This window comes from Neovison vison, chromosome 7, assembly GCF_020171115.1.
Source record: "Neovison vison isolate M4711 chromosome 7, ASM_NN_V1, whole genome shotgun sequence".
Classification (NCBI taxonomy): Eukaryota; Metazoa; Chordata; class Mammalia; order Carnivora; family Mustelidae; genus Neogale; species Neogale vison.
Genome location: NC_058097.1, coordinates 153724680 through 153739375, shown reverse-complemented (window position 1 = coordinate 153739375; position 14696 = coordinate 153724680). Strand labels below are relative to the sequence as shown.

The following is a 14696-nucleotide window of genomic DNA, read 5'->3' as shown; positions in this document are numbered from 1 at the left end:
GGGGAAAGGGGAAAGGAGAAAGGGGGTGAGAAGGGAGAAGGAGAAGGAGGAGAAGGGAAAGGGGGAGAAGAAGGAGAAGTGAGAGAAGGCAGAGAAGCAGGCGAAAGGTGCAGAGGGAGGTAAATGCAGTGGCATATTCATGTGTTGCACCACGAGGAAAAACACTGAGCACCAGAAGGCTGTCCTCATAAGCACAGATGAGCCTAGTCCTGACCCTCTCTATAGGACACATCATGAAAACTCATACTGTCTGCATGGGATTTGGGGATCTAAGAAATGAGACTTCAATAGAGTCAATTATCATTTATTAAAGCAAGACCAAACCCAAACAAACAAACAAAAAAAAATTCTCATCGATACAGCTCGTATTTTTCCGGCAGTAACAGATATTTATTCTTACATATAAGACTCTTAGGTAAGTGCTTCACCTCTAATAAAATTTGATTTCTCAATGTGACTCTACAAAATAGGTACAATCTTTAACATCAATTTTTTTTTAGGAAAATGAGACCAAGAGGTGCTAAGTGACTGTTCAAATTTACACAGCTTATAAGTAAAGAGACAAGATTTGAGCTTAGAAACTCTGAGTACCAAAAATCTACTCTTAGTATATATTTTACTTATGCACTTCTGCTTTAACTCTGTGATACATAAAGGGGTGTTATTGGTAAAGCAACACACTCTGAAGGATTCATTACCTAGTGACAGATTCCTATGCACTGTTCTATGTCCTATGCACTTGGATAGAATTTATAATTTTTCCTTTGTTAATTCCCTTAAACAACAGAGGGAATGTGGAAAGGAGATGTCCGAGGAGGTACAGCAATACTGCTCTTTCTATAAAAGGGATTAGATGTGTTCCCTTTGCAAATAAACATTCTCTCATAATACTAAGCAAAAACTAATAAGGAAAAATAAAGCATTCTCCCCTAATGAAGACAAAATATTAGGAAAGAAAACCTCAAGCTTTCACTGCATGGTAGGGATGTATAAAAGACTGTTAAGTTGACTTGTGTTCCACCCAAATTCCTGTGTTACAATCCTAACCCCAATACTTGAGAATGTGACTTTTTGGAAATAGGTTCTTTACAGGGGTGACTAAATTAAAATGATGTAATTAGGGTGGGTCCTTTTCTAATCTGACTGGTGTCCTTAGAAAAAGAGAGATTTGGGAACATAAAAATATACATTGGGAAGATGAGAAGATAGGCGTCTAAAAGGCGAGGCATATACTCTCCCCTCACAGCCCTCAGAAGAAACCAACTCTGCTGACACCTTGGTCTTAGACTTCCAGCCTCCAGAACTGTGAGACAAGAAATTTCTGTTGTTTGAGCCTCCCATTCTGTGGTATTTTGTGACAGCAGTCCTAGAAGACTATCTCAAAAACATTCTAAAATGAAAGATGGAGAAAAGAAGGAAGACATGTTCAGAATCGTGCAGATGAGCTCAGCTGTAGCTGAACCTCAGGACAAGAGGTGCTACACAGAAGTGGGTGAGGGACTGAGAAAGGAACTTGGTGGGCACAAGGTGATGGGGCGTTGACAATTCCAAGGATTGAAATATGGATAAGCAGTATGAGAAAACTGACAATTAGAAAACCTGTAGATGAGTGACCCATGGTTTGTGACATTGAAAAATGAGACAATACGTGCTTCATAGTCAAGGAAAACCCCAATACGACTCGGAGGAACAGGTATGAAAAGAGTCAAGATCCTGGGATCAGAGGTGGAAGACTCCTCAAAGACCTTATACTCAGATTCATTCTGTAAACCAATAACCCAGTAGCCAAACTGAGGTTTGTATCTGGAGTAAACATCTGGACGATTTACATTTGGATCAAAAACAAACCCAGAGCTCTCTTTTCTCTTGAGGTTTCTTGCTTTACAGTACACCCCAAGGATCCAGGCAATCTTTTCAGACACATCTACTTCCCAGTAATACTTCCCTGAGGAAAAATGTTGGTAGCCCAAGACATCAAAAGCAGAGAAATCACATAGAAATACATTTTTAAGAGAGAAGTTGTGCACAGTTGTCATTTGTCTTTTATCGGCAGAAATGGCAATATTCGAAATAGCATTGACTGGCTTCAGCAACACGTCCACTGTAAGAAAAAATGAGAGGGTCAGGTGATGGATATGGAGTAGGTGTGTCTTGTGACATTGTGAGGTAGGATGTAAGGAATGGACTGGGGGGAACTTATGTGGTGGGTCAGAGATGAGTAAAACACTTACAAACTGTCGTATGTTTGGGGAGGAATACATGAGGCTAAGACCACAGGACCTCATAGTACCCACAATGTCTAAAAAGGGATCATAATATGGTGATTTGAAGAACCTGTAACTCCTTCTTACCCCAGTAGCGTTGGACCTCTGTCAGCTCTGAAATGACAAAAGTTTCAATGATGTTCTTAGAAACAAAGGAGTAAACACTGATACCTATCTTCTCACTAGGATGAGGGTAGGGAGGGGAGCTCTGTGAGGCTATGAACTGGTGAATGAACCAGACACCTTGCCCATTCCCCCTTAGGTCTTTCAGCATAAGAGATCTAGCTCTCCTTCTCAGGCCTCCATCTTCTTTCATCTAAAAACATCCTCCCCCTTATTGTTCCTTATTTTGCTTGATACTACAAGAATTCCACACCTACAACCTCCCTCTGATTCCCCTTACCTTTAAACACTTGCAGCATCCCACTCAGATCTGGAATTCGGAATGTACTCTTCAGTTTCTTGGGAACAATATTTGGCTTCTTCAAGGTCCACCTCTCACTCCTAGAGAAGACAAAAATTGATCACCCCATACTTCTGACCTTAAGTCTCAGCAAGATCGTTTCCCTTACTTTTTGCTCCACTAATGCACTTGAATCTCCTCCACTGGAGATCCGAGGAAGGGGGTTTGGGGACATCTCTGATGCTGCAACCAGAGGGAATATGCTCATGTCTACCTTTCCATTTACCCTCTGTGTGATCTTCAGAGGGTCTTCACCTCAAAGAAACTCGTGTTCTTCCTCCTAAAATGGAAAAATTAACCACATACTCTGTCTTTTCATAGTAAAGCTAGATGAAATAATGGTGCCTTTAAGAGGTATTGGTACTTCTAAAAAAAAATTATTTGATATATGAAGAAGTCATTGCCATGTAGTGGTTCTACCAGGGACAGTCCAGAGATGTGAGTTCCCAGACATGTGATCAGTAAGAAGCTCCAGAGCTTGGCTACGGAAGGATTTAGGTTATCAAGTATGGAGCTCCTGTATTAAAAGTGTGAAGAGTCTCCAAAGCCTTTTATCCCAGTACTGATGTCCAGATAATAAATAATATTTAAGGGGAAACATTACAAACATCTGGAAAAGAAGAATATATGACAACCAAATGAATAGTGGTCTGAATTTCATGTGTTTAGGAAGACCTTGATGTCGCCAAGTGGGTAGGCAACATTAGACAAAAAAACGTATTTTCTACAAGATGCTAATGTATGTAAGCAAGAAGAGATTAATTTTTGGCATTAGAATGAAGCCACTGTTCCCCAATACTAGAGACTTTTTTTTGGAAGTACAAATAAAACCACTAGAAAGACCTTGTTTCTTCTAATATCAGGAAGAAAATAAATGCAGAGGAGCTGTCCTTGTGGAAAATTTGGGGGCTTGGCAGAGGGAGGATAGGGTCTGCTCTGAAATAAGATAGGCACCCATGATATATGGAAACAAACTGCAGCAGAGACAGGTTTGACCAGAATGAGTGAAATCATGATCTCGTTGGCCCCAGCTCTGTGACCTCCTACCACCCCAATTCCACTGAAAATCTTCATCCGTGATCAAAAATTTGTAATGATATAATTCCCAAATTCCCCAGCTCGGTGACTTTTTTTTTTATTATTATGATTGATCCCAAGATAACTCTCATGGCTATAATTCTGTCTTCACATAAAAAAAGGACCATGGGACACCTGGGTGGCTCAGTTGGTTAAGCAGCTGCCTTCGGCTCAGGTCATGATCCCAGCGTCCTGGGATCAAGTCCCATATCGGGCTCCTTGCTCCGCAGGGAGCCTGCTTCTCCCTCTGACTCTGCCTTCCACTCTGTCTGCCTGTGCTCGCTCTCACTCGCTCTCTCTCTCTGACAAATAAATAAATAAAATCTTAAAAACAAACAAACAAAAAAAAGGACCATACCTGGTCTCCTACACATACCTTTTCATGACATTAATCATATCCTGGGGAGAAGAGAGAAAACATGAGTCATGTATAGGATTGCCATATTTAGAAAATAAAAATGGCTAATTAAAATTTAATTTAAGATACTTTAGTTTAAGTACACCTCTTGCAATATTTAGGATACCAGAATACCCTTCTACTACAAGAAAAAAACTTATTATTTATCTGAAATTAAAATTTAATTATGCATCCTGTATTTTGTCTGGCAACCCTCCAAGAGTTATAAGATCTCCTAAATTAAAAAGTTTTCTCCACCTTACACCCCTAAATCTCCTTGGTATGAGGTGAATAAATAGATTATCAGAGTATGAAGAACAAAATATAGAGATAAGACTGAGATCAACCATCCCAAGGGCTCATGTAAGGATGTTAGAAAGATGATTTCGAGTACTTGGAGGTGCGATACATTTAACAAGTAGATAAGAGACTTTGACATTACAAAATATACATTCATGAGGAGATCTCATTAATTCATCATGCTTTTATGTATTCTAGAGAGAAATAAAGATGAAACCCATATTAGCCAGACATCATTCCAGGCTCTGGAGAGTCAAAGATGATAAATTAATAATAATAGTTCTCCAAAAGTATATTTTCTTTCACTGCAGGTACAAGTAATAAAGAACTTCAAACAAATGTTTTTCTGGCTTCCCTCTACTCATTCTATATATGTCCTCTATACTGCCTACAGTTACTCTCTCCAGTTTTTAAGCATGAAATAAGCCAGAGGAACCAGAACCCTAGGAAGTCTAAAATGTAGGGTTCTATTTCCCAACTATTTACATCCCACTGTCCAAAATGATACCAATGTCTACTCAGTCACTGCTTTAGAAACTATAATATTCTACTCTGAATTCTAATATTGTATTAAGCCAGGCCAGCTTATATCCTCAAAATCTTTTAGCCATCTTTTTATTCCCAGCATAGCCGTTATTTGCCTAATTTGTTGAACAGAAATGTACCAATATATTTGGTTTCCCTCTCTCCAGCCTAACCCATTTATACCAACAAATTCTTGACCATCAGTTGGCTCTAGGTCCTCAGATAAAGTTTTATTCTCTGTATTAGGCTTTTTTTTTGTTATTGTATATGACTAAAACTGGTTTAAATTTAAAAGAAAGAAGAATCATATTGCATGGAGCACTGGGTATGATGCATAAACAATGAATGCTGCAACACTAAAAAGAAATAAAATAAAATAGAAAAAAAGAAAAGAAGAATAAATTCTGGAGCAGGTGTAACTTTAGTCATAGCTAGGTTTTTAAATGAAAATCTTGTCATCAGAATCTTTTCTTCTCAAATTCTGTTTTCCACCTGCAATATTGGCTTTCTTTTTAGACTGTATGGAATCAACTTGAATCTCGTGCTTTAAATGATAATATCTGATATATTACTTGCTGAAAAAGAGAACTTCTCTTTCTAGTCATGATAGTAAAATTCTAAGGCATAAAAATCATTGACCTAAATTGGGTCAGGTCCCTGTCTTAAAATAACTACTGCATCATTGGTAAGCATATGGGAATCTCATATTCTGATTTACCTAGAATTGAGAGACACATACATGCCTGATGCTACCGATTTTATAAACCCTAACCAACTCCATGGACTGAGGATGAAGATGGTTCCTTAATGGGTCAATCAAGAGGTTGTTACCAAGAAAAAAAATGAATTAATTGAATTAAGATTGGACAGATGTCCCATATAACCCATTCCTTCACTGTCATCTCCTCACCCTTTTTACCAAATTATTTCTCCCTAAAAAGGCTGAATATAATACAACAGTTACAATAATATTAAACATGGATGACTAATATCACATATAAATTATGATGTAAGAGCAATTAAAGATCTAAACTTAAGATCTGAAAGTATAACACTGTTTGAAGAAAAGAAAAAGAAAAATCTTCACAATATTGGATCTGTAATGATTTCTTGGATATGACAGGAAGAAAAGGACAGGGAATAAAAAAAAAAAAATAACTAAGTTGGACCTGACCAAAGTTAAAAATTTCTGTGCATCAAAGGACACCAGGAAGACAGTGAAGAGACAGTGTACAAAAAGGGATAAGATATTTGCAAATCATATATCTGATAAGGTATTAGTATAGAAAACATACAACAAACTTCTACAACTCAACAATAAAAAGCAAACAACCCAATTGGAAAAATGGGGAAAGAATTTGAATAGATATTTCTCCAAAGAAGATATACAAATCTCCAATAAACCACATGGAAAGATGTTCAATGTTACTGGTCTACACTTGGAAATGCAAATCAAAACCACAGGTTTTGCACAGTCTGGACTCAACAACAACAAGAAAATCAAACATAAAGATTTGTGGTATTTGATTAAACTTAGTGAAGAGATGCCTTACAAATGCAAGAAGACAGATAATGGGAGCTTATAAAGAATTTCTCTCCAAATTTTTTGCACTGCCTTTCATAAATTACAAACAATGGCAATTTCCTTTGCCATTCATAATTTGAATTATCCCTATGACCCTTGAAATGACACAGAATATGTACTGAGGGGCCCAAGAGCCTTGAATGTCACCATGAGGAAGCAAGTTTGGGGACCCAGCAGAGAAGAAAATATTCTCTCTCTGTTTACCCTGAATCTCATCATGTGGAGCTCCAACCCAAGTCTTACCTGCACTGTGTCTACTGATGACCCCCATATCTGATGTTCAATATCTGAGATGAGCTCCCTTAAGCACTGCTTCTGCCGGGCCAGCTGGTCTCTGGCCACTACCAAGTTATCCAGCACATTCACTTCATCTTCCTCCAGCTTTTGTAGCACCCTCTTCTCCTCGCTGTCCAGGGTTGCTCTCATGTCATTAAACCCTTTCAGAATCCTTTGTCTCTCAGTCTGCATATGATTCTTTGGGGATGAGAAGAAAAAGAGGCAGTCAGTCTGTCTGGACAAGAGCTTACATTATCTGGGCCTGGATGCCAAGACAAGAACTATTTTCTTCAGGGACTTCTCAAAGAGAAGGGAACAGTCAGAGAACAACTACTGAGAAAACCATTTCCCCACTCTTTTCTCCTGAGTTTCTCCAAAAGGAATATATTAAAGTCTGCTTTAACGAGGCCCACCCCGAGACACAAAGCGACACCTGGATGAGGCTAGGATTGCAGACACCAGTCGTGGGTAACCATGCCACACTGCCTAGGAACCCTTTCCACCCACAGCTCCTAAATAGGGAACACAGGACTTTCCTTGGTGTGTTTTCTGGAAGTATTTGTGCCTCAGACATGATGATGGATACTGGACATGGGATTCATGAGTCATTTTTACATGGCTTTCCTCCATGTCTTCACCTCCAAATATTTGGTTCCACTTGTGATATGTATCCTCTCGTACCCAACCCTCAACAGGAAAGGAGCGAAATGAGGACCAGTTGAGAAGCCCCCAAACTCATTAATCTGAGGTAACAAAGAGGAAGGGGCCTCCTTGTGAATGGACTGAGGTGCTGCCAGTTTTCTGTCTCAGTACTCCCTCAGAAAATATCTCTTCCTGCCTTCCAGGAAGCTTTCTCCTCTCTGATGCTAGCTTCCAACTCCTCCATTTTTGGCTGCTCCTTCCTCAGTTTCTTCAGAGCTGTCTGGAGCTTTTCCTGTGAGAAAAAAATCACCAGAGTTAAGCTATGAGCTTTCGTAGATAGAGGGAAGAAATCAGACTCATCTCAGAAGAGAACAGGTTACAGAAATGAAACTGGTGATTAGAATCTAAGATGTAGACAAAAATCTGAAGAGGTTAATATACTCTGCATCCCTGGATGATGCAAGCTACCATCCCTTGATCAAGAGTAACCTTAATGTCTCTCTTCCAAGAGGAAGAATTGATCCTGCAGCAAGGAAAGTCCTTTCATCTCATTGACAGGTTACCCTCATCCAACTAACCATGTTCTCCAGAAACCCTTCTGCTCAAAGTAGAAATCAGATTCATCTTGGGGAGTATTTCTCCATTCATCCAACTTCTCTTTGTAGCCTAGACTTATTTCAGATCAAAAAATAGAGTGCACAAAAATTTCCTTTAAATCTCAGAAGCTAAACAAGGATATGGAAAGAGATCGCAGAGCTCAGCTCTACGATGACAAAGGGAAGAAAATAATTTTAAAAAGTGAAGGAGTCACTTGAGGTAATTTTCTGCCACATCTACTTTCTCCTTTGGGCCTACCTGACAGTCCTTGGCCACCTTCTCCATGAAGAATATTTGATGACCACTGTGCTCCAGAGACTGGGCACAGTGCTGGCAAATGAATTTCCCATCCTCCTTACAGAAGATCAGGAGTTTTTCTCCATGGAGCTCACAGAGCTTTTTCTGCCATGGGCTCATGTTCTCTTTGACTTTCTTCACTATGTTGGCCAGGGGCTGATTAGGTCGGAGATTCCAAAACTGGTATTTGCACTGGCACACTGGGCAGTTGCTTTCCCCTCCTTGGTGGACCCCTGAATCCTGACTCTTTGCAGTGATGCAAGCTTGGCAGAAGCTGTGGCCACAGTCCAGACTCAGGGGCATTGTCAGAAGATCCAGGCAGATGGGGCAGGTCACTTCCTGCTGTATGTTCATCTGTGCTGGAAAATCCATTGCAGTGCTCCCCTCCTTTCTTCTTGTCCTGACAGTGGAGTCCTGTCTTGCTCACAGACTCCTGCAGGGCAGGGAATGTTGAAAGCAGCATGATAAGAAAGGCAGAAATAGAAAGGATACTGATTATGCAGAGATTCAGAATGGGCAAAATATTAATATACAATAAAGGAATATACAATAAAGGAAAGAAAACAAACAAGAGGAATAGGTCAGTATCAGAATGAAAAGGGCTCTTAGTAATAATTGCAAACACTTTCCTCTCATTTAATGTTACATGACAAATTTCACCCCACCAGGGCAAGCTTGCTAGTTTCTCTTCTCCTCCTGGTATTGAAGCCCTTCCTACCAAGAATCTTGTGTAACTCATCAATTTTTTTCTGTCTTTTTTTCCCCACCCCAAATACATCCTCTCTGTTAAATATACTAAACCTACTATGGCCGCTGGGTTTTTGCACTGCTCTTCTCCTGTGTGGGTGATCCTACCCCTGATATTTGCATGATTCACCTTTTTTTTTTTTAATTAACATATAAAGTATTATTTGCCCCAGGGGCCTGTGAATCATCAGGCTTACACATTTCACAGCACTCAGAATAGCCCATACCCTCTCCAATGTCCATAACCCAGCCACCCTATCCCTACCCTCCCACCCCCCTGCAATCCTCAGTTTGCTTTGTGAGGTTGAGTCTCTTACTGTTTGGCATGACTCACCTTTTAAAAACAACTTTATTGTCAATCAGAGAAAGATAATTATAATATGATCTCCCAGATATGAGGAAGTGGAGAAGCAACGTGGGGGGTTTGGCGGGTAGGAAGGTAATAAATGAAACAAGATGGGATCGGAAGGGAGACAAACCATAAGAGACTCCTAATCTCACAAAACAAACTGAGGGTTGTGGGGGATGGGGGCAGTTTATGGACATTGGGGAAGGTATGTGCTATGTGAGTACTGTGAACTGTGTAAACCTGGTGATTCATAGGCCTATACCCCTGGGGTTAATAATACATTATATGTTTATAAAAAAATTAAAATTTTTTTTAAAAAGTTAATTCACCAATCAAAAAAAAAAACAAAAATAAAAACAACTTTATCAAGTTATGTTTCTATCAAATGCGTTCATTTTAAGGGTTCAATACAATGATTCTAGCAAACTTAGGGAACTGTGTAACTTTCCCCACAGTCCAATTTCAGAACATTTCCATCACTTGAAAACCAACCGAATGCCATTAGCGGTCATCCCCATTCTGAACCTGAGCCTTGGGGAACCATTGATCATATGTTTTTATAGATTTGCCTTTTCTGGTCAATTTGTAGAAGTAGAATTATAATGTGATCTTTTGAGACTGAATTCTTTCACCTAGGATACTGCTACTGAGCTGCATCTATCCTGCCTTTCTTTCCAGTTTCTTAAAGTCCAAAGTACAAAAGCCACTGCTGCCTCAGAGAAACTTTGCACCGGCTTGTCCCTCCGCAGGGAACCGCTCTCCCATCTCAGCTTGACTCCCTCTTTTGTCTCATCAGTCTCTTCTTCAGCCCTCTTATCAGGACCTGCTTTGACTTCTCTATAGCAAAACTGCTGATACTATTGCTTGCTGTACATTTGCTATATTTCTCTTATTTTTGCTATGTAATACATAGCATCTTGAAATGTCTGCCTCTTCCTCCTAAAAAGCAATCCATGCATTCATCAGGCATGGTTTTGTGCACGGACGGAGCCTCAATACCTAGAACAGTTCATCATACACAGGAACACAGTGTCATGAATATATAAAGGTAGAATCTCCTCATCCCTCTGTACATGCTTAGACCTTTCTCATCAGCTTTTCATCTTTTCTTTCTATCTATTAGCTGTTCTCTAATGGTCCAGAAGAATTTATCTCCCAATTCACCTGTTCCACCCAGAGCCTTTCCATGTCCTCAAATTCAATCCCCAGAGACACCTACAGACACAGCAAGGGCCACAATCAGGAGGTAATTTCATCACTAACAATTTTATAATCAGTTGCAATTTATTAATCACTTAGACCTATTTATCCCTTATATAAAAATCTTTGAGAAATAAGAGTACTCCCTTTCTTCAAATGTAGAAATAGAATCAAATGACCTACAGATCATTCTTTTAGAGTCCATAAGGTATGGTAAGCTCATCCCTGTCTGTCTCAAATTAGATCTCATCCACCTGAGTCTTTTACCTGAATTCCAGGAAAAGATCCCCCACCGGTTTCCCTGATACTGTCATTCATCTCATACAATCTGCTCTCATCACTGTTCACACCACCAGCAAGAATGAATCTTTTTTTTAAGCATCCATTAATCTTACTATTTCTCCAGTCAAATGCATGTCGTTCAATTTGAGTCACTCTTTATCATGGTCAACTTAGGTCCACATTATACATTCCCTCTGTTGCGTCATCCCCTCAGCCCAGCTCCTACTCCTTCCCCACCCACACTGGCTGCCTTGTGCGTTCCTTGATCACTCCGGACAAAAACCCATCTTAAATCCATCAATTCCTTGAAAACTCAGCTGAAAATCACCTTCCCACACTGAGACCTAGCCTGAAAACTATTTTAAATTGCAAAGCCTGCACGGGTGTTACCTGTGTCTAGTGAATCACTGAATCAAAAATTCATGATGTACTGTATGTTGGCTAAACAAACATAATAATAATTAAAGAAAAAAAAAAAAAAACCCCTGCAAAGCACTTTACCAGGGTACACCATAAATACTAAGCCCTGTGATGGGTCTTTTTCATCTTTAAATGCTATTATTTCTTTGTTTTTATCTTTTCTTATACTGCATCATTCTTTTGTAATTTGTTTACTTTATCTCCACTCACCCAGATTATAATCCTTTATAGATGCTTAATATTTACTGACCGTTCAGTAGGTGTTAATACAATTTTTTTTTAAAGATTTTATTTGTTTATTTAACAGACAGAGATTACAAGTAGACAGAGAGGCAGGCAGAGAGAGAGGAGGAAGCAGGCTCCCCGCTGAGCAGAGAGCCCGATGCGGGACTCGATCCTAGGACTCTGGGATCATGACCTGAGTCAAAGGCAGCGGCTTAACCCACTGAGCCACCCAGGCGCCCCATTAATACAATTTTTTTTTTCATCACAGTTATATGCTTTTGCTCTTTTGAATTTAATCAAAAGTATTTAAAAAAATTTAAAATCCATTTTCTCCCATCCATTGGACACTGTACTAGCCCCCTGAGTAAACAATTAATATGCACCAGATATGAAACTTGTCTAGATGTAAGAGACAGACCAATGACTTTTGAAAAGGGAGAAGAAAGGAAAGTACACATCAAAATATTATGTAACACAGAGATATGATACAAGGTGTTCAGAGCTAAGATTAAGATGGAGTCTTTTCTGAGAAATTACCGACTCCTTTCCTTAGCTCTGTGCAGAGAAAATGGAGTGAGGAGTTTAGCAATGGAAAAGTATGTCTAAGATGATGGAGGACAAGTTCTAAATCAGGAGTGGACACCAGAGTGTCGTGGGGTGCTGCTGAGGTGAGAATAAGCTATGTTCACTCAGAAGAGAACAAATTCCCTGTATCTGGAGCCCCAGAGAGACAAGTGATTGTGTGGGAGCTGCAGAGGTGGACAGCAGTCTGATCATCCAGCCTCTCTCATCAGGCTAACCAAAAGTGGTGATTTATCAGGAAAGCTCTGGACAACTTTTCAGAAATTATCAGTACAAGAAGAGTAATAGGAGGAGTTACAAGAGTGTCTTCTCCTTGGCACAGGCCCTAAGATTCCTTTCCCTCCCACAAGTCCAGATAAGGACTCTTGTCTCTACTGGCTCTCTCAAGGAGCTTGGCCTTTTTTTTTTTTTTTTAAGATTTTATTTATTTATTTGACAGAGAGGGAGATCACAAGTAGACATAGAGGCAGGCAGAGAGAGAGAGGGGGAAGCAGGCTCCCTGTTGAGCAGAGAGCCCAATGCGGGGCTCGATTCCAGGATGCTGAGATCATGACCTGAGTCTAAGGCAGAGGCTTTAACCCACTGAGCCACCCTGGCGCCCCAGAGCTTGGGCTTTTATGAAAAGGGAAAACAGGGCCCCATCTCACACACTTCACTGGAGGAAAAGAAAAAAAGATTTTTCTATTTCTGAAAAAAAATTTACTCTGGCTCACCTTAGCAAGGTAGAAAAGTCAAAACCTCAGAATAGAAAGAAGATGAGAGTAATTCAGCCTGAGAAATAATGATGATCCCTCCAAGAAGCAAACAAGAGTCTCAGTGTTCTTAAGTCTTCCTTTTTCAGCTGTCATGCCATCCCCAAACTCAATATATCTCTCTTCTGCAGAAAACATACAAGCAGTCTCTCTCCTTTAAGAGCAGCTTCACAACCACAAATTAAATTCACCAAATACATTCACTCTGTTCCTCCCAAACTTCCTGCCCTTTGCCTTCACAAACTGCCCCACAGACCTTTAGGCTGAAGTGGAGAAGTCTTCGCTCCGTGGAGATCAGAAGCAGGTATGGGCAAGATTGACTCACCAAGCCAGAAAACTGATAACTGAAAACAAGGAAGTTTCTGTTTAGGAACTGGGTAGAAATGAAACTTAAAATCTGAGAAGGGGAAATGAAAGAAATGAAGCAGAATGAAAACTTAAAAAACAATAGCAGCGAGAAGACACCACATAGGGTGTCAGGAAAGGGTATGTTCTAGGACCTGCACGAGCCAGGCACCCAGTCACTACATTCTTACTCCTACCCCAGCTTACTCCAGCATGAATATTTGAGTAAGAAAACAATGAGAAGTAAAATGATACAGCCTGAATACTCAGCATTTCAGTTCAATCCTATAATTATTTGTTGAGCTTATGCTATATTCAAGCCCCAGTCAAACCAGGAAAGATAAAATAATGATCTGGAAAGGCTTGGCGCCTGAACTCTTGCAATGCAGACTGCAATGGGAAAGATAATCAGTTGAACTCTTGCAATGCAGACTGCAATGGGAAAGATAATCAGTCATAAAGCTCTGTAAATATGGGCAGACATAGTTACTATTAGCAGGTGATGAGGGAGCAGGAGGCTGGCTGAAGACAGAGCGAGGGCTGGCACCTTGCACCCCCTCTCCATCTGCTCCCCCTCAGTAATATGTGTAGCATTCCTCAGGCACCCCTGACTGCCATAAACAATAAACAAACAAAGAGTTAACTTGCAGAGATCACAATCCTGCAAGACAGGAATCTCCCTTGCTCTACAAATGTCCTGGAGATCTACAAAGAGGGAGGTTGCCTTATCAATAGCACAAATTTCCAGAAGCAAATAACTCTCCATTCCTCAAGCCCTAATGTCTCCCTCCCCATCATAAATGAAACTGGAGGAGGCTGAGGTAGAAGGGAATGTAAATGATAGCAGGATCATAACATCCCACCAAGAATCTCCCAACTATCTTGATGTTAATGGTTGGGCTAAAGATGACATTGATCAAGCCACAAGGGCAAGGCCTCCTCCCGGCACCTTTGTAGGCCCTCTTTAACGTATGAAAACTCTGTTGAAACCTCCCTTCCCCTCACCTTCCCCCAACCCCAAGGTATATAACCTGCCATCCCTCACAACCCGGGGCAGCAGCTCTTCCTGACCACAGGTCCTGTCCTCGTGCTTTAATAAACCACCATTTTGCACCAAAGATGTCTCAAGAAATCTTTCTTGGTCACCAGCTCCAGACCTCAGCCCACCGAACCTCACCTAGGTTCTAGAACTTCATCACAGGCATCATTGTGAATAGTAAAAATCAAATTTAAGTTTCTTCAGTGTGAGCCGATGGAGAAAATTTTTCTAAAATGTCATTGAATCTTAGGAGTATACCAGTTAACTACCAGTTTCTATTTCTTATGCAGACAGGTCTGAAAAGGACTTGCAGAAATTAACCATAGTAGAAC

The 14696-nt window shown here is 40.2% G+C and overlaps 1 protein-coding gene across 1 annotated transcript in view; it reads right to left on the bottom strand.

Annotated features, from left to right (window-relative positions):
* Positions 1 to 320: 320 nt before the first annotated feature.
* The window catches only part of LOC122913544 (E3 ubiquitin-protein ligase TRIM22-like), a 30552-nt gene continuing 16176 nt past the window's right edge, over positions 321 to 14696 (bottom strand). The window contains 7 exon segments of the mRNA XM_044260234.1: positions 321 to 2101; positions 2352 to 2378; positions 2668 to 2768; positions 4181 to 4203; positions 6855 to 7085; positions 7726 to 7821; positions 8385 to 8841. Of these exon segments, the coding sequence (XP_044116169.1) occupies positions 1479 to 2101; positions 2352 to 2378; positions 2668 to 2768; positions 4181 to 4203; positions 6855 to 7085; positions 7726 to 7821; positions 8385 to 8841 (1558 nt within the window). The 3' untranslated portion in view covers positions 321 to 1478.